Source organism: Pteropus vampyrus, unplaced genomic scaffold (assembly GCF_000151845.1).
Source record: "Pteropus vampyrus isolate Shadow unplaced genomic scaffold, Pvam_2.0 Scaffold50, whole genome shotgun sequence".
Taxonomy (NCBI): domain Eukaryota; kingdom Metazoa; phylum Chordata; class Mammalia; order Chiroptera; family Pteropodidae; genus Pteropus; species Pteropus vampyrus.
The window spans coordinates 698,032-721,569 of NW_011888831.1; the positions used below are offsets into that span (position 1 = coordinate 698,032).

Genomic DNA, 23,538 nt, shown 5'->3' on the forward strand with positions numbered 1-23,538 from the left:
ATCTATAGATTAAATTTTGTGGGTTAATTGAAATGTAAACCCTGACTTAAGACACCCTCTCTGTACAAAGTGGCCGCTGTGTCAGTTGGACAAATGCTCCAAGACTCAATTCTTTTCTTCCTTCTCATCTACTTTTCCCGCCGCAGTTGGACTCTGATTTCTAGGCTCGTGGCGCCACCTGATGCCAAGCAAGGACATTGTCTCTTCATTTCCCCACAAGTAGAGGACACTTAAATATATAAACATAGCTCCTGCTCCTGTGCCTTTCAAGATACCCTGTCTACTTAATTTCATTTAGATAATCTTTCTCACACAGATACCCTTTCCTTCTACCTCTTTCTTCCAACTCCTGACTGCTAGCTATGTCAAAGAAAATCCCTTTCTTATTTGCACCAGCAGTAGCTGCAGTGGTAATTGCCATTGTATACATTCTAGTGCCTGGCATGTGCTAAGTGCCTTTGTGCATTATCTCATTTAATTTTCACCAGAACCTTATGTACTAATATTACCCCATTTTACAGCAGAGGACATTGAGGTCCAAAGCTCAGGTCATGTATGCATTTATACAATGGCAGAAGTACACGGCTGTTTCTAAAGCTCATGCTTTACCAGTGGTTCTCAACTCTGAAAAACTGTTTTGAAAGTATCAGTTTTTAATTTAATTGATCTAGTGGGAAGAAATGGTATTATTGTACCATTTCTGAATCGTATCATCCAAATTCATATGTTGAGGTCCTAATCCCCAATGTGAGTGCATTGGGAGATGGGGCCTCTTAAAATAATTAAGGTTAAATGAAGGTGGGGCCCAAATCCAATATGACTGATGTCCTTATAAGAACAAGAAGAGACACTGGGAATGAGCCTGTGTAAAGAAAAGGTTATGTGAGGAAATAGTAAGAAGACAGTCATCTATAAGGCAAGGAGAGAGATCTAGGGAGAAACCAACCCTGCTGACACCCTGTTGTTGGACTTCCTAGCTTCCAGAAATGTGAAGAAATAAATTCCTGTTCTTTAAGCCCTCTCCCCCCCACCCCCCGCCCCCAGGCTGTGGTACTTTGTTATGGTAGCCTTAACAGACTAACACATAAGGACATCAACTTTTTTAGCTCCCTAGGTAATTCTAGGGTGTATCTAGGGTGAGGAGACCTTTGGTCGTAAGCCTGAGAGAAAGTCCCAAGAGAAGAGGCAGTCTTAGATTTTGAGTAAAAATGGGCTAGCAACCCTTAGTATTCCTGAAAGAATTCAAATAAGAGAACCAAGAGGTTAAGCCATTTTATTAAGGTCCCTAAAAAAGAAAATATTTGGCAGAGCCAGGACCAGAGTCTAGGTCTTGTGATGTTTAATCCAATACCATTTTCACCAGTCTGCAACAGCAGGAGCTGGTCTTTGACCCTTTAAAGGGTATGCCTGCCTCTCTTCCTCCTTCCTATCAGAACGCCACTTTCAGTCAGGTGTCTACACCTGTCTAGAGCCCCTGAACTCCAGAAAAGCCAACTGGGCCCCAGTTCCAGGTGGCTTCTTAATAGTGTAATTAGGGGGCATGTTGAAATCACTCGGGGAGCTTCACTGACACTTCAGTCTCACCTCCAGAAATTCTGAAATATTCAGTCTACAGAGCAGGTTGTTTTTTTTCTTGCCCTAAAATTATGACAATTTGTTGTTTAATGTTGCTATCAAAGAGCAGAAAATGATCTGCCCATTAAATCTGTTTCAGAGAAGGTCATGGCGTTTCAAGTGGATGTCATTTCTGCTGATCATATCAGAAGTCAGAATACTTTCCCCTTTGAAGTGGATGCCTAGCTTAAGGCAATGATCTTTAGGTGTTCTCTTCACAAGACAGAGTTTCTACATCTCAGAATATGAAACAGAATTCACCTGTCGAATGGTTTTAGGGTTGATGGCTAGTCACACAAGCCGAGGGCTAAAACAAACCTAGTCATATCTGAATGTTGTGTGCTCTTTTTTGAGTAAGCTATTCTAAAGGAGCAGAATAGTCCTTTGACTGGCCCTCTGACGGGGCTGAGATGTCCACTGCATTGCATAATTTAACACTCAGGCCTGTTAAGAGAAGGAAGTCCCCCTAATTTTGACAAGGCCTAATATAATAATTTATGTCCCTCTCCATCATGCCTAGTCTTCTCCAGATTCAGGCCCTATCTGCCCTCATCTGAAAAACACCCATCCTATACTAAGCAGTATTTATTAGGATGCTGGGAAGTGTGACCTACTTGCTCAATTTGGAGATGTTTGTCCATCTCCTCCAGTGATGCTGGTTTTTAATTTGTGGGCTCTGGTGACGTTCAACAATTGCCCACTAGTGCTGGAAAGGGCCCCGTATTTTTCTAACACCTTGGTACTAAAGATACTGCCTAGATCAATGTGTCCACCCTTGGGTCTAGCATAGTAGGTCAAACTACATACTCGATAATGATTAGAGAAGGGTCTAGTTTTGACCATCTAGAATGTATGACTTTACGAAATTGATTGTCACTTATCTAAGAATGGCCGAAATAAATTTATCAAAAATAAATACTGAAATATATAAAAATAAAGAGATAAAAAAGTATGTCCAGTGAGACAAAAAGACAAGAGAAACAGAAACCCAGATGTATTTGAAAAACTTGCAAACATCAGCCTCTCACACTGGTTGCTCACATACTTCGTCCCAATTCCATTTGAGGATCCTCCCCAATTTAAGCTTCCCAATTATCCCCAGTCATCAAGATCAACTAGTGTTGTTAACCAGCCATCTGGTTATCACGGTTTGGTTCACTATATAGAACTTGTGGACTCAAGTGTCAGCCAACATTCCTCATTCAAACCTATGAAAAAGTAATCAGCCCTGTGATAACTACTGATCTGATGGGATACAAGGGGCTCCACAGAGCCAGTTAGCTGCATTTGCTCTTTTTATTAGCTTTACCCCAAATTCCTGCCATTCTTCTTAGGCTTCTGGGTTAAGATACTGTTTCTTGCCACTGTTAAAATTCAAGTTAATCACAGAAGACTTTTCTGGTCAACATGTAGAGACTGTCTCTGGTCAGTGCTATGCTACTGGTGCAGCTCCTGAGGACAGGTTGGGTTCTTATCACCAGCTCGGGAGATGGAAAAATTTTTTTTACAAGGGAACATGAGCTGCAACAGGTCAAATTAGCTAAAATGCTGAGGGGCAGGAAGAACAGTAGAGAAATGGTCAGAGTGAGAAGAGGGAATCAGGGAAGGCTTTCTGGATGTGATTTGTGGAACCAGGTCTTAAAGTAGGGAAGCCAGATAGGTAACCCAAACCCCATCGGAGTGCACGGTTTTATTTTGGTAGATGGGAGATACTTCATGCACATGTAGGGCAAATGTGGATTTTTTGAATGTTAGATTTGAAATTTCCTCTCTGGAGCTGACTAATGGTCAAAACAGAGGCAAAAGAGGTTGGCCATGCTTCAGGGCCCCAATAAGGGGTAGGGGCAGATTGTGTGCTAAGAGGGGCTTTAGGAAGGCAGCCAGGTTGGAGTGAAAAGAGCCCTGGGAGGAGTCTGAAGATGTGGGTACTAATCTGGCCTTCCCGCTTCTGACCCGAGTAAACTTGGACAAGTCACTGAATCCATCGGGGCTCCAACATCTGTGAAAGCCTTTTCTACAGTTGCCATAGACAACCTAAGCTTCAAGAGATTCTGATCATGGCTAACACATGTGTGAGGGCTTTATAAACTATGTGAGGTATTTGTAAGGTTTGGATTTGTTGTTATTGTTCTTTTAAACCATGCCTCAAAACCTATATTTTGCCCATGTGGATAAGATCTATACAACATTATTTTTTATATGGCATTAATGTAGTGAGGTCAAGGAGGATATGTCACCATTTGAATGACTTGCTACTATAGGAGTAGAGTGAGTTTCAATTATGGGGGAAGGGAGTGAACCCAAGATGAATCTAGAGAGAGGATTCAAGGGACCCTGAGGTATCATCACAATTATGGATTTCAGTGGCAGTGGACACGAGGACAGTATTGGGGGCAGGCATATGGTGTAAGAGAAAACAGTATGAAGAGTGAGTAAACAGAATGTGGGAGATGGCAAACGGATCACATCAGCCTGAAGAAGAAGGATGAGTCATAGAGAAGAGATCTTGTTGGAGGACCGAAAAGTTCATCCAAGATTTTTTGATGGGCTAAATCTTCAGCTCAGAAAACGACACCATGAAAATAGAATTAGGAGTCATTCTGGCAGTCTTAAGATTCTCCGGTCACACTGGGAACTTATATGTCCCTGTGATGATGGGAGACACTGGGACTTGATTTTCCTCCCATGTTATTTTCTCAAAAAAGGGCCTCAGAAATATTCATGTTGGCCTGGCCTTGAGAGGACAAATAATTCCTATTCATGTGGGAATTCACCTAATTGGTAGCAGTTGCCTGAAGCGTTGTGATGAGCTCTAAGGGGCTCTAAGTCAGATTCGAGGCTTGCACACTATTAGGGCTCAGTGGGATCTTAGCTCTGTGGCAAGTGTGCTGATTATTTTGCTGACTTTGGGAAGACTCCCAAGCCCTGGTGAGGAGGAGCCTCATTCATTGGGAAACAGCTTTCTTCTGCTTTGTCCTCTGATCGCTTGCTCCCTTGCACATTCCGCTATTGTCTATTTCCACTGCGACCCCTCCTACCACTTCCAGCTCCACTTCCTTGAAGCCCAGCACTGACCCCTCTACCAGAGCAGCCTTCTCTTTGCCTCCTGACCTGAGAATAAACCGTGAAGCAGTTATTGGGAAGCTGAGGTTTCTAGGTGTTGTTGCATTTAATCCCATGTGAAAGGGGCCATGGTTTCATCTAAGAGAGAAGTGGACCTTACAGGACCCTGAGGGCATCTCTTAGGCTTAAAGAACTTGCTAAAGAAGGATCTGCTAACCTGGCCTGGTGAAAACATGACGTTGCTGGGTCAGGCTCAGAATTGGTTGCTCTGGACTTTTTGGTATAATTGTTAACTTCTTTATGTAGAGGTGTAAAGGGAATGCTAAAAGCTTAGTTGAGCCATGACTCAGCTTTAGCCGGTTGCTTGTGTGTGGAGCTGGGATATGAGTATTTCAGGTGAGCTGGTTTCTACTGAACATAGGCTCTGCAAGGCCAGTATCTCTCAGGGACATGTAATAAAAAAACACTCTGTCTATATGGGGGAAAATGTATAGTCACAGGAAATGGTTAAGTCACATAAGATAAAACACATCTGTGTCATGCTGAGTGAGACTTCTGATGTGTAGGATGTTCTGTAGGTTGGCCTAGTTGAAAGAAGAAAGGGGTGGCAGGATCAAGGAGGGAGATGACAGTGATATAAGTTGTGGATGTGAGCAGTGAAGAAAGGGAAATCTATTCAAGCCAGTGTCCTCGTATGAAATCATACACTGGCTCAGGGTTATGCATTAAGTCCTCACTTAACATTGTCGATAGGTTTTGTGACTTTAAGCAAAACAATATATAACAAAACCAATTTTACCATAGGCTAATTGACATAAACAAAAGTTAAGTTCCTATGGCATCTCATCGATGTTATAATAAAACGACGTTGAACAAAATGACATTATTCGAGGGCCTGCTGTACGCCTGTGGGAGAAGGGATTTTGAAAGACCTGAAGGTTTGCAAGGAAGGGCTTTTGGTTATATCTTCCAGAATCCAAACAATGGCTTATGCTTTCATGCAGTCTGAGACAATATTGAGTGCTGTTACTTAGAGTTTGGAAATAGCTTGGAATGTGGTCCATAGGCAACTGAAAATATAATTATAATCAGCACCAGGCCCCAAAACAGACTGTATACTAATTAGAGAGATGACATGATTTAAAGTATAAGAAAGGAGTGTAGTCAGTGCTAGTAGCCCTCCTTCCCACATGTTCCACAGATAGAAGAAAAAGGTGAACAAGAGCAGTATGTCTTTTATTTTCCATGTACCTGTCCCTGTGTGAATTGGAGAGGGCAGCCAAGGTTCCTACCTGTCATTTTTTTCAAGAGGAGCAAAACGGCTCCTACTTAACTATAAAAATCAATTCAATGGAAGTTCTGAGCCTGTTAGGGGACTGTGACACATCAGTCCCTACCCAGTTGTACACATCCTCATACATGCTAGAAATCAGAATGGTGGACCATATGCCTTGGTTCTCCTCCCCTCAGTAAATTCCCGTTGCTCCAGATGGTCCCTAAGTTGGCTAGTGTAATAAAGCAGATGGTGGGCAGGAGAGTAGCCAGGAGGATACAACTTATCCTTTTCCTATCTAACTCACATGAAAGGGCCCCTCAAGTAAAGCACTGTCAATGTCTGGGCCAGTGAAACCCAAACTTTAGTGTGCATCAGAACCCCTATAGGGCTGTTAAAACACAGATTGCTGAGCCCTAATGTCCAAGTCTCTGATTCAGAGACCCCACTTTGAGAATCACTGACTGAGGCTATTGGTTTTCAACTGTTAGTTGCATGTTAGAATCACTTGAAAAGCTAAAAACACAAACACTGCCCCCTCCAAAAAAAACCATGTCCAGACCAAATCTGAGCTCAATTTCAACAGAATCCATGTGGGTGGCACCACACATAAGTATTTTTAAAGGTTCCCAGGAGATTTCAATGCATAACCAAGGTCGAGGATCACAAATCTAGGCTCTTGAGGTAGATGCCCATTAATGCAGGTATGCCAGATAAAAGTCAGTAGAACCAAATGTCCCCACTCTTGGTTCTGAGACAGGATACTTCTGTAGTCTGGGCATCTTTCCTTGGAATGAATGTACCTGGCAATGAATTGTTACGGTAACATGGCTTAAGCAGAATGGAGGAGATTGAAATAACAATAGACTAGGGAAATAGAAAATGGTTTCTAGGCAGCTGTGAAAGACTGCTGGGAGGTAGAAGCCACACATTTATCTTGGGGCTCATTTCCAAAATGTATATTTCCCCCCACTAGTTATTAGCAGCCTGGGTAAGAAAAATGGACATTTCAACTGATCCAGGGATAACGAACTTCCTGGGCAGTCACAGATGGTAGGGCAAAAGAGTTAAGGATATTGATGTGAGAGTGGCTAAAATGATGGACTTTAGAGTCTAGGGCCTAATCCTAATGATGCACTCAAGAGAAAGTTTTCTTTTCTGCTAGGTTGTGTACTGGAGTTCACACACACACACACACACACACACACACACACACATTCCCTTTTTGAGAATATTCACTCCCTTCCCTATTCCACAGGAGTGTAGTGAGACAAACACAGAAGCTTGCTCCCACCATTAGGGCAGAAAGTGACTCAGACTTGGCTAATTGCACTATCCCTTCCCCTGGAATACAATGATTGGCTAAGGGGTGAGTACTAGACCCAAACAGGGCCCATAATAGTCCTTCCCCGTAATTGGTATTTGGGAGGGGTAGTTTAGTTTGAGACAACAGGAGATAGGATGGAAGGCTTCTCCAACGTAGTTACCTTTGAACTGAGTCCTGAATAACAAGAATCTTGTGCAAAGGAAGGGCAGAGGAAGTAACGTGGCAAGTACAAAGGTTCTGAGGCTAGATGGGCCAACCTTATTCAACAGGTAAGAATGCTAGCATAGAATGCTGCTCCCAATATCTGAAAAGCTCTCCCCCTCACTCTTCACCTGGGTAATTCCAGCTCAACCTTCAGATTTGAGCCCAAACATGACTCTCTCACTCCAGTAGGCCCTCCATGACCTCAGAACAGGTCTCCCTTCGCCCCCAGCAGTTGACCGGCTTCTTCTTGAGATCTAAGGGTCTGTGTATACTAGACTCATAGGGCTTATGGAAAGGAGTGACAGGATAAAGGATGCAGGTTGGGGGAGTTAAGGAGCTCCCAGGATCCCAAGAGGAAGCGAAGCCGACTTTCAATTCTTAAAGCCCACCCAGGTCAATGCTTGTGAAGCGACACCAGTGCGCAGAGCGACCGGTCACACAGCGGAAGTGCACCCTTGGAGCCGTTCTAGGAAACTCGGAGGACCCAGCTTGTCAGTGATCCCGGGGCTGAAGTAGGCGTCAGCGGGTGCACAGGGCCCCCAAGAAGCTAGCTGCTTTGGCAGGCAGTGGAGAGATGGCGTTCGTATTAGGGCGAGAAGCCGCATAAAGCAACGCTGTAAAAAGGAAGGAGGTGTTGGCGTGCGAACCACCTGTTCCTCCGGCGGAGTGCGGCGCGCGCTGATTGGCTGGAGTGCAGCCCGGGTACCGGAAGTAACCGATGCCTGTCAGCGGAGAAACCAAGACAACAGCTGCGGGTTTGTGCGAGCGGAGCAGCGCCAGGAGCCCAAGCAGAGCGATCGTGGGGTGGCAGCTGCCTGCGGTGAGACCTCGTTCCATCCCGGCGGGAGGGAGGAGGACGCTGGGCTCCTGACTACCCCACTCGCGAGCTGAGCGGAAACCCAATGTTTAGGCCCGTTCCTAACCCGAGTTCGATGTGTGACCTTGGACTTTATGGTCACCCCGGGCCTCCATTTCCCCATCAGCACACAGAGGGTATGGATCCTGGACACTGTGCCAGAGTCCATCTGGGCTCTGGTTAAGTGCCTGTCAGCCGCGGAGGCGGGAAAGGTAGAGGGCACTCCCTTCCTCCATCCTGACGTGGGGGCCAATGGGAACTGTGGCTTTCTTAGACATCCCACCCCCAAGTGAACTGTAGGAACGAAATGGCGGGCAGTGTCAAAAACTTAAGGTCCCCGTGGCAAATTGTGCTGGCAAACAGGATAATGGCTTATGACGGTTGGTTATGGAAAGGAGACAGGCAATAGATATCCTTCTTGATTGTGGAAACCAGGGGGAGAACAGAGGAAAGGAGGATAACTGCTTTAAATTAAATGTCATTGGGAGAAGGACATTATTTTTACAAATAGTTGTTATAAGCTGTGTATCAGACACCGTTCTAGGTTCAAAAATAGGAAATGTTTGCACTGCAAGACCCTGAACATGACTGCACCTTCTGACAGTCACTGGAGAGTGTGCAACAGGAGATGGGAAGGGAGACAGGGGTCCCACCTGGAGGGCATTATGAGCCATGTTAAGTTTTTATTCTGTAGGTCTTGGGTAGTAGTGAACAGGAAGCGACATGACAACTGCAGTACAAAGAAAGGGGTGAATGAAATGCTGGTTCAGAGGACCAAGAAAGAACCTCCTTCCTGCAGATGTTAGTGCAGACTTTGGAGAGGAGATAACTCTTGTACTAGATATTGAGTATTTGGTAGGACCTGGCCTTTCAGAAGTTAAGGGAAAGTCTTTGTATCAGTTAAAATGCTTTTGTCTGTAAGTGAACAGAATACAACTCAAGCTGGCTTAATGATGTTATATTAATTGTATTCTTTTACTTACAGACTCTTCCTTTCTCCCACATCATTGGCCTCCTTATCTCAGTCACCTCAACTATGTCCTGGCTAATATCCTAAAGACACTCACTCTCTCATTTATCCACCATGCATGTCCCCAGATTCTTAGTCGGCTCTGGATCTGACAAAAGCGTTTCTGGAGAAAGACCGGAAAGCATGTCAATTAGCTCCTCCTCACACTGATGCTCTCCAGCATACTTATCTTATAAGAAGGTTGTGAGGGTCTAACAAGATATTGTCTATAAATTGCTTAGCACACAGCACATAGTGTTTATCAGTATTCTCTACATCAGAATGTCAGTGCATCCTCACTTCTCTCCTTCCTTATCTACCCCAACTCTGCACATGCTACATTGAGGTTAGAATGTTCTCTGTTCATTTTCATTCCTCTTGTACTTTTTGGTCTCTGAGGCTTTGTTTACCCCATTCTCTGACCGGAATGCTATAATGCAGTAGTCTTCAAAGTGAAATATGTGGAGAGGGTACACAAACACTTTCTGTAACATCTGTGGGTACATGGATTTTTGAATAGAGATCATTTTCTAGATCCTGGACATCAGTATTTATCCTTGCCTACCACTGATCTGCTCAAGAATGGGCCTGTGGTCTATAGCTTTCTCTTTTCTCACATCCTCTTTCACAATTGCTCTTTTCTTTACAAAAGAAAGACATGCCTCTCACCCATGCCCTCCTTAATTTTATTATGGTGTTATCACTCTGGAGTGGGAAAACCTCTGGAGTGCCACACAAAGGGACGATCTGTTGAGGAAGTATATGATTCTTGGACTTTTTGTAACTCAAGTTCCAATCTTTGTTTTCAACAAAATTTTAAAAAGACCAAATCAGACTGTCAGTTGATAGATTATTATTATTTTTTTTTTTACTGAAAATTACAGTGTGATTTTTGGCAGATAAATTAAAAGGATTAAGTACTATTTCTATCAAGAGATTGTTGTAAACTCTGATTTAGGCACTTTGGGCAAATTCAGGTCTTGTCACAGTAATCTGATAAACATAATGAAAATGTAATTTTTAATTCAGAAAAGGGGATCTAGTTAATTTTGTTATATCTACCCTATCTGCTCTCAGAAGTTTAAGGAAGGGGAAGGGCAGTCAAGATAGAGGGTAAGAAAAAAGTCAGAGCAAGAACTATCAGTTTATCTATACTCCTGATGCTTTACATGTGTTGAGCTATTTGGTAAGCCAAACCTGTGGTAGAGATATACACACCAGGCCGAGAGAGGGATAATTTCAGTCGTTAAGACTGTCTAACACAGTGGTTTCCAAACCTGGTAGGGCATCAGAATCACCTTAGGCATTTGTTAAAAATACAGATCTCCTGGCCCACTCCTGGAGATTTTGATTCTGAGAGTTCAGAGGTGGGATCTGGAAATTAGTATTTTAAAACAGATTTTCCAGCTGATTCTTATGTATCTAGCCTAGTTCTAGGCCAAGAATCATTGTTTAAGAACCATTCACTAAAAAAAAAAAAATCTTGCTATGATTGCAAACCTACTAAACAATTTTCAGGGTTTTATGTGGCTTCCCATGTAGATTTTCATCTAGGCAGTGTAGTCCTTTCAAAGTTTTAGTTCTCATTGTTAATTAATAAGTGGGTGTTTGGTTTATGCATCATTATTTTGTGAATGAGGCTTTCTGAGGCTGCTCTAGGGTGCATTGAAAAAAAAAAACAAATTTAATTCTACAGAGTTGAAGATCCTATTCTAAACTGTAGAGACCCCGTAGAGGTCTGCTTGTCATCCCCCAGACTGAGGACCAAGAGTGGTCAGCCTCCTCAGGTGGCACTTTCATCTCTCTGTCCAGAAACAGCTAATTTAAGATTTAGAAAAGTGAAGAACTGAGTAACAGAAAGATAGGAAATTATGTTTAGAAATATGAATTTAGGCTGTGAGTAGTGGAATATTTCCATATGAGGATAAGGTCTAATGTGTGGCTCTGCCTCTGGGAAAATCAACCAAATGGAGATCGGCTTTGATATGGGACGGTACCTATAAAGCAGTATTTAGCAGAGGACATGAATATTGTATCACTGGCAGAATGCGAAGTAAATGAATGGTCAGAGGGGGTCAAATTTAGTTGGGGAAGACTTTCTGCATTTGAATTTTGAACCAAATTTTGAAGTTGGGGATAGGTACATACCTAACTTCTATATCTTGTTTTACTGTGCACAAGTGATTTTCCATACGGTGTGGTACAGATGTAGTTTCTATGAATGATGACTTTGTAAAGAGCTAGATGATAGAAAAGAAGTAACTCTAGGAGAGATGAGGGTGAAAAGGAAAGGCCAGAGAGGGGTTTGGAAGTAGATAGGGACTGAAATACCAGCTTGTGGAATTTGTTCTTGGCTGAGTATTAGAGAAAAATTTTATTTAAGACAGTACCTCCCAATTCAAATAGTACCATGGATGAAGAAGATAACTAAATTCTCTACAATGGATCCTTATATAGATACATTATTATCTGTAATTTTCAAAATTTTCAGCAAATAGGAGAAATTCAGCATTTGGGCGCCTGTCCTTACTCCATAGGAAAATTAGAGAAGATGCTGGGGCGGGGGGGAGTTGAAGAATATCCTGTCATTTTGAGGAATAACACAAACAGCTTCCAGGACTTCAGGATTCCAGTAGGAAATCAGGTTCCTTCCAGGTGTTAGGGGTGGGGGTATTACCAAGGCTGTACTGCTGAGTGACAGGAGAGGCCTCAGGGTAGGATGGTGGGTAGTAACCAGCATCCTGTGGATGACTGGAGGCTGGGCAGAGAAAAAAGGCAGTACAAAGGCCACCCAAAATCACCACTTTCCCCTTCCCTCACCACCTGACTCGTCTTCCACCTCTCAGGGTCTTCATTTCTTCAATAATCTCATCTTTTCTTCCCTCTTCTCTCCTGTCTCTCTACTGGTGCCATCCCTTCTAATGTAAGCATGTTCAAATCTTTCCCATCAGAGAAAATCCTTCTTTGACCCTTCTTTGACCTTGCATGCTACTGCCTGTCTTGGTCCTCTCCTTTTGTCTAACTTTTTGAAAGCAGCAGCAAATCTGCTAACCAGTCCACTCTCACCTGGCTTCTGCTTCTGTCATTCCACTGAATCTGTTCTCATAGGTCACCTTTGACTATCTAATTGTCCCATTAGACGTTTCCAGTTCTTATTCTACTGGATCTATCAACTGCATGTGACACTTTTTAATTCCCTCTGCCATTGCCCTGGTGACTTCTATGACACTCTATTCTGGTTCTTTTCCTACTACACTAACCATTCTTTCTCTCATTGGCAGGTTCTCTTCCTCTACCCACCCCTTTATTATTTAGGTCCTAACAGGAAACAATACTTCATTCAAATTAGGATAATTTGAGGAAGGTTTATTTGCAAAGAGGTTAATTATAAATGATATAGGTGTGGGCAGAGTGTTGAGGAACCTGGAGCTGGCAACAGTAGAGTGGTCGCCAGCCCTGGGTCAGAAAAGACAAGAGGTAGGAGAGGTTACTGGAACCCAGTTGTTGAGATGATTGGGTAGGATATCTATTACTCCTTGAGAAGAGTAGTGACATTCAATTGAGGGAGACTATTAGCCCAAGATGATCTCATAGAAGGGAACCAGGAGAATAAATACCCTGACCTTATTCTCCTCCCTACTTCTAGCCTCCTGCTGGGCCTCCCTATTGGTGGAACCCAACTAGATGCCAGAGGGCTTGTTGATATGTGCTGTATAGGTTATCCTTTTGGGTCAGAGAGCAGGGTGCAGAAAGGTAGAAAGATCTGGAGGGGAAGATGGAAGATATCTGGAGTACTCTTAAATGTTAGCTTTGGCTTTTTAGGTTTCTGTCCTCAGTATATCTGACAGTTCTCACACTGTACTCATGACCATCTATGCTGAGTACTCTCAAGTCTGTATCTCTAGTCCTGACTGCTCTAAGCTTTAGACCAATATATTTTGACTGATTCCTTGATACCTCTATACGGATATCTTGAAATTCGTTTAAGTTCAAAACAGAGGTCATCTATCATCTTCCTTTCTAAACTAGCTACTTCTCCAGTATTCCCAACCTTGGTGGTACCACTATCCATCTAATTACCATTCCTCAAATAAAGAGAGATCTGGGTACTTTTGACTCCTCCCTCTTCCTTATACCTATATCCAATCGCACACCAAATCTTACAAAATTTGTCCTCTTAAATATTTCTCAGGATGTCTCCTCTTCATTCCCACTACTACTGTTGCCCCAGTTAGATTTCATCACCCCTTGCTTGGATGACTGCATCAACCTTCTAACTGTTCTCCCTAAGTCCAGACATATTGCTTTCTACTTCAGCTACTAAATAGCCACTGGTGTGCATATACCTGAAATGCTAGTATGACAATGCACTGCATCACTTCCTGGCTTAGAAACCATTCCAAAACTGCATTTTCTAAAGGATGAATTCCCATAGCTGCCCATTACCTCTTAAGAATTGCCATCCACAGTTAACACTTTTACTGATGGGAAGATTATATTCCTCAGATTTGCTGTGGTTCAGAAATGTACTGTCCTAGGCAAAGGGCCTCTTTAGTGTTAGCTCCAGGTTGCTTACTATCTGAACAGAGGCCAGGCTCATTCTCCCAGCATTTGAACTTTACTTCTGTGACTGGGACAATAAATCTCTGGGACCATTTTACCAGTTGGGAATAAGTTTGGCTTCAAACGAACAAACAAAGAAACAAACAATGCCCCCCCAAACAAAACAAAACAAAACAAAACAAAAACATAATGGCTTAAGCAAGGCAAAGCTTATTTCTTTTTTAGATAAAAGAAGTCCAGAGGCAGGCATTCCAGGGCTGCTATGGCAGCTTCATGGAGTCATCAGGGACCCAGGTTCCTTCTAACTCTGGTTCCATTGTAGGGTATGCTTGTATACTCTTGGTTTGAGGTGGCACTCCAACTACCAGCTCATGCCCCAGGCACAGCATTGAAGAAGAGGGTGAAGAAATGCATCCCTTCACCCTTAAGGAAACTTCCCGCAAGTCCTCTCTTCTTTCATTTGCATCTTACTGTCTATTGGCCAGAAGTTGGTCATGTGGCAAAACCTAGCTGCAAAGAAGGCTGAGAATTTATTTCTTTAGCCAGGTTCATTACTACACTAAATAAATACATTGTTCTGTTACTGATGAAGTGGGGAAGAATGGACATTGGGATAGACAACTAAAAATCTCTGCCACAGCCTTTTAGAAGTTTAAAAAAAGTATAGGCTTTAAGTTCTATAAAAGTACTAAGAAAGTTCTATAAAGGAGTCAATTACAAAATTAGTAGCAACATTGAATATAAGTATTAGCAATGATGTCAAAATCAACAGCATTGCTATACATAAAAATAATAACCAGTTAGAAAATATAACCACTAAAAAAATATTCATACAGAGACATGATGGATATTTTAAAAATCAGGATAATTTTGGAAATTTTGCAAAATTATACTGAATTTTATTATGAAAATAGGAAATATTTGAAAAAGAAGACTAATGAGAGAGAACTTTCTCTAGCATATTAAAAACTTTAATAAAGCTATAATAGGTTTAATAGTTTGGTATTAGAGAGGGACTAGACAGATCAATACAACTGAGGGGAGTCCAGAAATTGACCTAAATACATATGGTCATTTAGACTATAGTATAGATGGCATTTCAAATCAATAAGGAAAAGAAAAGTACTGACACAATTTACTAACCATCTAGAGAAAATTAAGCTAGACTCTTACTTCATCCAAATACAGGGGAGCCAAAGGTAATTCCTTCTGTGCTAGTTATAGCTATGTCATGCAACCTTTTGAATGGGTACATATACAGTCCTCTGTTCTGTAGAGCTGGTGAGTATCATAGGACTAGACTCTTGCTACTCATTTTCTGGTTGCTTCTTCTGTGAACCCAAAAGTTATTTGGGTAAAGTTATTTGTGGTAAAGCCTTCAGCCAGAATTCAGCCCTTATATTAGTCATTTTGCCATTTCTCCCAACCTTTTTTATATACCATCTATTAATATGGCCACCATTTCCCCTAAATCTTTTCTTTACCAACCTCAAGTTCAGCTCCAACTCACTGTTAAATATTAAGGAACTTTTATCAGCATCTTTTTACCATTCATTTCCTGTTTCTCTCCTTAAATCTCTTCCTCTGATAATTTCTCTCACTCTTTTCAGTCATTGTTTGCTGTTTGTTTAGCATGTCCACCATAATCCTAAATCTTTCTTCTCTTCAACGACACTCTACAATTTCACCAGATACCAAGACTGTTTATGAGTGCTGTCAGCACCATGTCAAACTCCATACTCCACTAGCATTAGTTTCATTTAGATATGATATAGCCACTTCACATACTTACCCTCTTTCATTTCAGATTGTGAGATGGGGACTGAGAACAAGGAGGTAATTCCCAAGGAAGAAGTTTCGGAAGAATCTGAGCTACATGGTGCAATATTAGAACAACTTCCAAAGGTTGTGTACCAGGGTCATGAGCTTGGAGCAGCATGTGAAGAAGACATTTTGGAGGGGCATTCGAGAGAATCCACAGAAGAGATTATGGAGCAGATGTCTCCTCAGAAGAGAGACTTTGCATCAGGGTTGATTATCTTTAAGAAATCACCCTCAAGTGAGAAAGACCAGGAGAGTGAGAGAGTCTGCAGTTCCAGCCCAAACCTGATTGCACATCAGGAAGATATCACAGCAGAGGTAGTTAGTACATTTGCTACCTCTGGCCAAAACTTCATAGGGAATTTAGAACCTAATCAAACACAAAGGAGTTCTATGGGAGAAAAACCTCATACATGTAAAGAATGTGGGAAAGCCTTTAATCAGAACTCACATCTTATCCAGCATATGAGAGTTCATAGTGGAGAGAAACCCTTTGAATGCAAAGAATGTGGAAAAACATTTGGAACTAACTCAAGCCTTCGCAGGCACCTGAGAATTCACGCTGGAGAGAAACCGTTTGCTTGTAATGAATGTGGAAAGGCCTTTATTCAGAGTTCACATCTTATCCACCATCATAGAATTCATACTGGAGAGAGACCTTATAAATGTGAAGAATGTGGTAAAGCCTTCAGCCAGAATTCAGCCCTTATTCTGCATCAGAGAATCCACACTGGAGAGAAACCATATGAATGTAATGAATGTGGGAAGACTTTTAGGGTTAGCTCACAGCTTATTCAGCATCAGAGGATTCATACTGAAGAAAGATATCATGAATGCAGTGAGTGTGGCAAAGCCTTCAAGCATAGCTCAGGCCTTATTAGACACCAGAAAATTCATACTGGAGAAAAACCATATCTGTGTAATGAATGTGGGAAAGGCTTTGGTCAGAGTTCTGAGCTTATCCGGCATCAAAGAATTCATACAGGGGACAAACCATATGAATGTAATGAATGTGGAAAAACTTTTGGCCAGAACTCAGAGATTATTAGACATATTAGAATTCATACTGGTGAGAAACCCTATGTATGTAAGGAATGTGGGAAAGCCTTTAGGGGGAACTCAGAACTTCTTAGACATGAGAGAATTCACACTGGAGAGAAACCCTACGAATGCTTTGAGTGTGGAAAGGCGTTTAGGCGGACCTCTCACCTTATCGTCCACCAGAGAATTCATACTGGAGAGAAGCCTCATCAGTGTAACGAATGTGCAAGAACCTTCTGGGATAACTCTGAGCTGCTTCTCCACCAGAAAATTCACATTGGAGAGAAACCTTATGAATGTAATGAGTGTGAGAAAACATTCAGCCAGCATTCCCAACTTATCATACACCAGAGAATTCATACTGGAGAGAAGCCTTATGAGTGCCAAGAATGTCAGAAAACTTTTAGTCGGAGCTCTCACCTCCTCCGACATCAAAGTGTTCACTGTATGGAATGATCTGCAAAATAGGAAAGCTTTCTGTGGAAAAGCTGAAGTCAGACTTATTCATAAACTGCACTCCAAGTTCTCAGATCAAATGAATGGACAGAACTTCCTCTGTCTTACTGATTTTTATTTAAAAGGTCAAATAGGATGAGGCACTTTTATGAACTATTCATTGGGAAGTTTCAGTGTACTGAGTTAAATCATAAAATTGTAATTTTCTCTGTCCCTTTTTCTCTCCCTTCCTCCCTCCTCCCCTAGTGGGTCATATAACATTAGGGGTCTGTACTAGCCATCTAGCCTAAATTGTTACTCTTCAGGATAAATGGAAGAATGTGATTCCACCACCTCCTAAGAATGAGAGTCAACTCGTTGAATGTTATCCTCTGAAATGTTGGGGAAGTTGTAGCCTAGAAGATATACCTTGTTCTTTTGTCCACTGTTTAGCATTGGAATAATTTAGTAAGCTTTTATTAGCTTCAAAATCTTCCGAACATGCTATCAAGTTCCATTAGAAGATGGTGGAATTAATGAAGAATTGGGAGGCTTCGGTCATTCCATATTTGTTAGGTTTCCTCATTTATCTGAAGAGGATACCTTGATGGAGGAAACTCACAGGTAGTTTACAGGATTGTAAATGAAGGCCCTTAGAATCCAGAGGGGCTGATGAGCAAGGCCAGATAAACTTGTGAGGCCAGACTATTCAGCCTGGGAAGAAGCAGCTCTTTAGTAGCTATTCCCCACTTTGGGCTGCTCAGGCCAACTGTTCCCAAGAACTCTGCTGCATCCACTTTTGGTCTTATCCCCTGCTGCTGCTGACAGATCTTGTGTCAGGAAGCAGAAAGAACTATGCAGCTTCACTGTCACAAGGCACCTGGCCGTAGTGATAGGCTGGTCCACTTGACTAAACAGGGCCTCCTTGCCAAAGCACTGAAGCTTTCATGACCTGGGCTCCACTGGCCTGATAGACCAGGGTATGATGGTTTCCTCTTATTTTGCTTTTGGCCTTGTAATTCTTTCTTGTACATGTCTACATGAGTTTTCTGTGTTCTGTGTGTGCTTTCTTCTTTTAGGAAACACATCTTCAATTTTTCACATGTCCATGTTTCTGAGGCAGTGGGTGGTAGTGGGAATTGCACTAACGGGGGATCCAGCGGGTTTAGGGTTTGGTATTAGAGCTAGACCTTGAATAAAGCACTTCACCTGCTGGTTCCTAATTTTCTCATCTGTAAAATGAGGGGAGTTGAACTAAATGATTTCTGAAGTTTCAACCAACCCAATAGTTCCTTTATTCTTTTTTTAAAGTCTAACTTTATGTATCTTCATTGTCCTATTCTTTATTCTCATCTTTATTACACTAATATTAATCACTAGTATTTATTGAGTGTTTACTGTGTGCCAGGCACAGTGCCAGACAGTTTACATTTTTATTTTCACAGCATCTCTATGATCTAGGTCCCCTTTTTCTTTAAAAAAAAAAAAGAAGAAGAAGAAGAAAAGAGCTTTATTGAATATATTTTACATACCAGAAAAATCACCTGTTTTAAGTGTTGAGTTGAATGCTTTTTAGTTGATTTATAAAGTTGCACAACCATCAATGATGTGGGTATTCCTACCCCATTTTAAAAGATGAGCAGGAGGGATGGTAAGTAACTTACCCATGATTACACAGCTGGTAAGTGCTAGAGCCAAGACTCCAACCCTGGTCTGTTCTATGGATAGGCGGATTCATTACTGCCTTATTTGAAATCCTTTGCACATTTTGTATTAATCGCTACATGGATTTGAATATGATGGATTTAAATCATGTCCTTGGGAACAAAACTGGTCACAGCCAAAACCATTGGTGGGTTTATTCTGTACCCCAAATATGTTCTCCCAGGTTCATACCATTGGCTGTACAAATAAACAGTTGATTACGTTTCCACATCCTTTCAGGTACTTCTGCCTCTAGCAGTCAGACTCTTAGCAGTTCTTTGACGTTCCTCTTTCTGTAGGGTGTGCAAGTGCAGTGTGCTCTCATTCCTTTATTCATTGCTCAAGCTCATATTGGATTATACCCAGACCGTGTCTTTCTCACATGAAACCTGGATGTCACCTATCCTTTTACCTTCTGATTTCTGTGTTCTCATTTTATTTCCCCATGCACCCCTTTCCAGTGCTTGATATAGAATCCATTACCTCTTCAAGCCCCTCACAAAGAATTCCCTCACACAAGCACATCCAGGAGTTATATCGACTTTCCTGAAAATGTTGACATGTAAGAGCTGGAGAAGTGGGTTCACATTCTATTAGACATTTTGTTCTCAAAATCTCTTCTTGGCCAAACCACCACTGAAGTTTGTTCTTCCTGTCCTCCCTCTCCGAGGGCTTAGTCACCTCAGCTCCTTTTTCTTGCCAGATACCTCATGTCTACTCTCCCGCCCCAGCTTAATTATCTTCTTAAACCCACTGCTCAGAAAAGGTCCTTCAGTTAACAATCTACTCATTGGAACATTAGAAAGCAATTTAGTGACCAACTTTTGTTGTACCTAAGCATATTAAGGGAGGAGGGTAGGTCTCACATTTCATTCTAAGAAGAACTTCAAACATGTATTAGTCCTCTCCCAGAGGAATTCTGGTGAATGAAATTATTTCCACCTTGTTATATACACTGTACACACATCCTATAACCTCATTCTCTGCCCTTGTCCACCTCTCATCCAGTTATCTCAGGAAGATTTCTCTTTTCCTTATTTGCTGCCCTCTGTCTCATTTACTTGGGAGTCAAAATCTGACCATAGTTTTGACTGGTAGTCATAACTTTGTGCAAGTAGAATTCAAGAGGAAAACCATGAATTTTCTTAATTTTAGACTCATTTAAAAAAACAGGTTTCATAGTCTCAAAGACCTGCCTAAAAACCCAGAAATACCCTTCAGAATTTTGCAGCTATGTTCATATACATTTTCATCCTCTAGTTAAACAGTTTTACTGGTATACTAACACTTTATGTAAAGTATGTCTTTACAATTTTACTAATTTGATGCCTTTCTATTGTTTATTATTCCAAAGTACATTGTTTCATTATGGTCTTAATAAGACTTTGTATACCAGTCCCTATCCTGTATGTTAGTACCCCAATCTGTTGTGCTCTGTTAGCTTCTGGTTTTGCATAAGCTGTTCATTCTGTCCTGATCTGCTTTGCTTATATCCTTTATCTTTCATGATAGGACAAGTGTTACCTATTGTGTGTGTGTCTGTGTGTATCTGTCTGTGTCTGTGTTTAGCTTGTCATGATTAACAATGTAAGATATTTTGGATCATCTGGATGGTCCAGTTTTTAAATCACCTTATTGCTGAGACTTCTGGGCTGGTATTTATTAATGTTATTGTCTAAGATTCATTTTTATTTTATGTGTTCTAAGTGACTCCAGATGTAAGGCAGGCCTCTAAGGTTGTTAAGTCAAGGATCTCTGAAACTCATGGAAGCTCTGTCTAGAAAAATGTGCATGCAGTTTCAGGGAATTCGTGGAGCATCTGAAGCTCATCCTTGGACCCCTGTAGTCCTTCATACGTTCCTAAAAGCAAACTTTTACCTTTAATAAACATTTTCCATGTAACCCACAATAATCGCATCCCTCAGCTTTTGGGATGAAGCTATGTTCAAAAGACCTGCCTAGGTGAACCTTTGAAAATGGACAGGAGCTGGAGCTTCAATAAAATCCAGTGGGAAGGGGCTGGGACGATTCTGGTAATAACTTAACGAAGGGAGCCTCAGTAACGCCGGTCCGTGCACATTTATCTGCCACTTGCTGAGCTCCTACCACGCAATAGGACCCGTACTGGCGCGGGGGCCAGGCGCTGAGAGACTTCAGCAATGTAGCAGCGGTCAGCGCTGCGGAGCAGGAGGAGGCAAAGCCCCCTCCACGAGGCCCAAGACCCAAGTTCGCTGCCTTTCCATCCCTGGCCTTCCCTCCCTCGTCCTTGTCTTCCAACTGGGGGCTTTGTATGGGGACGCGGCCACTACTCCAATCTCTCCTGCAGTACCGCCGGCGAGAACACTGATTTTTCTTTTACCTGTTTGTAACACGCTTTGCAGGCAGTGTTTTCACCTAGTGGACTCAACCTTGTCGGCACCCGTCAATTCTCCACGGAGTCACCAAACGCGCCCGGCTGCCAACCTGCCTCCGAAACAAAGAGGTAGGAGCCCCACCCAGACAGGAATCGAGCCGTCGCTGGAGCTACTCTAGGAAGTCGGGAGGACAGCGTCCGCCTTTTATGCGCGATCTCGGCGGGCCGGGGTGTGGTGGGGCGTGGCTTGAGGGCCTGGGGGGCGGTGCGCCGCGCACCGATTAGTTGAGATCCGGCAGTGCTTTTTACTGGTGACCAACGGAGTCAGGATGCCATGGTCGGAGGTGTTGTCTCCCGCCAGCGAGTTCCTGCTGCGCGCTGGCCGACTCCTCCGTCGGAGTTCTGGAGGTGACGGCCCAAGACCTGGGCCGTTGTCTCTCAGTCCGAAGTGTTTTGTCGTTTGTGAGGACGTATCATATCCCAGGGTGGGATTCATGGAGGAATTTATGGAGTCCTTGCGTGGCCCAGGTTCTTTCAAAATTCCCACTAGGCCTATTAAGATAATTTTCTAATAACTAATTTTTAAAATTTAATTTAGTTGCATTGGGAAAGGATAGACTCAGGGTACGGAAGGGCACTGACCTCTAAGGCTGTGGAGGTTATGAGGACTGGGGCCAGCTGAGTTGATCATTTGAGGCCTTTTGCTAAGAAAGAGGGTAACTATGGGTTGGAGTGGCAGAGGTCTGGGGACAGCTCCTGGGCAGATCACTTAAAAAGTCATCAAGAAAAGGAGCGAAATGCTTTTATGCCCTTGATCTGCTGGTTATGTGGGGGCATTCTTTAAAATAGACTGTGGGTGGGGAGGGTGAGGGACTTTAGTCACAGTAGGACTATAATCCACTTTCCACACCATTGACTCTCAAGGGAGCCTTCCAGGAGTGCAGTAGATGTGGGAAAGACCTGGGAGGTCTTCATACTGTCAGGGGGAGAAGTCTTCAGGTGGAGCTCCGAGAGTCTTTGCATTAGAGCATTCACACTGGTGAGTAACCCTACTAATATAATGAATTCCACCTTAAGATGGAATTCCTGCCTTGGAATTCACAAAATTCACACTGGAGAGGCCTTTTCAATAACAATGTGGAAAAACTTCTGGTAAGAGCTCTCACCAACTTCAGCATCAGAGCAGCCACAGTGCGCAGTTATCTGGGGATTTACTGAGTGTAGGACACTTTCATTCTGACCTGATACTTTGATATTTCTTCTTCTTTCCTGGGGTCACTAGACTGGAAATGTCCTTTGTGTCAGCTAATTTTGTCCTGCTCCCTGAGGACAGGGCTAACCACATTCAGCCCAGGGTTGCCACTCAAAAATAAATGAATGAATTCAACAAATAAGAGGTGGCGAATGATGAATTGGATATTTCAAATTTATCTGAAGTTAGTGCCATGATGCCTTTGCTGTCCTTTATTTTTCTATGCAAATTCTTTACTCCCACCCATCTAATCTAAATAGTATCTCTTTATGTGACATGGGGATAGGTAAAATATTAAACAGGTGGACTAAAATCTTTCTTTAGCTGAAGAAATTGATCCATCATATAATTTACTCAAATATAAGATAGGCACAGGTTGCTTTAAACATACTCCTTACCCCTGCAACTTTCAGTACTGGGAAAAAAAAAATCAATATTTTACCTGTGTCATCAAAATCTTTCATAATAGCCTTTGCTTATGTCTTGATCTCATTTCTATTTTTTACACATTATTTCCATCTTGGATATATTTGCTCTTCACGTGAGCTATCTTAAATGTATTTGCTGGGATTCAGTGTTCTTATTTTTTGCAGCTTCATCATCATCACAAGCTTGATTTTCCTCAAATGTATTAATATGCACAGGATAATTCTGAAAATTAGTTTTGAAATGTCTCGTTATGAAAAGGATTAGAACCTACTGCAACACAAAGCATGTGCTGGAAGCCTTGCTGGTGAGAACAGAGTCCTGTCAGAGCTGGATGTTCTGTCCTTCAAATACAGGCATGGCCTCTTTAACTCCTTTTCTCTTTCCCTCTTTCTCTTACAATATTTGCTCAGGTATCTTAGGAAAATGTCTGTCCTTTTTTTCTATGTCACATGGACCCATTTGTGAGCTAGAAATAAGTTCCAGTCTGGCAAAGAAACAGCAGTATGCAGGAATGCAAGTGAATCAAGGAAAAAGTAGCCATTTGTTTTTAAGACACAGTGGACCAAACAGCCAGTGCCACCAATATGTAAAGAC

The 23,538-nt window shown here is 42.2% G+C and overlaps 1 protein-coding gene across 2 annotated transcripts; it reads left to right on the forward strand.

The window, feature by feature from the left end:
* Positions 1 to 8,148: 8,148 nt before the first annotated feature.
* Positions 8,149 to 20,227, forward strand: ZFP3 (ZFP3 zinc finger protein). Of its 2 annotated transcripts, none has more exons than XM_011359740.2 (2): positions 8,149 to 8,301; positions 15,717 to 20,227. In XM_011359740.2, the coding sequence occupies exon 2, from the start codon at positions 15,725 to 15,727 to the stop codon at positions 17,225 to 17,227; it is 1,503 nt and encodes a 500-aa protein (XP_011358042.1). In that variant the 5' UTR covers positions 8,149 to 8,301; positions 15,717 to 15,724; the 3' UTR covers positions 17,228 to 20,227. The 2 variants fall into 2 exon arrangements, with proteins under 2 accessions (XP_011358042.1, XP_011358043.1); XM_011359741.2 differs by lacking the exon at positions 8,149 to 8,301 and adding an exon at positions 8,315 to 8,549.
* The last annotated feature ends 3,311 nt before the right edge of the window (positions 20,228 to 23,538 follow it).

Coding starts and splice junctions, on each gene's coding strand:
- ZFP3 (XM_011359740.2), top strand. CDS start 15,725: ATGGGGACTGAGAACAAGGAGGTAATTCCCAAGGAAGAAGTTTCGGAA.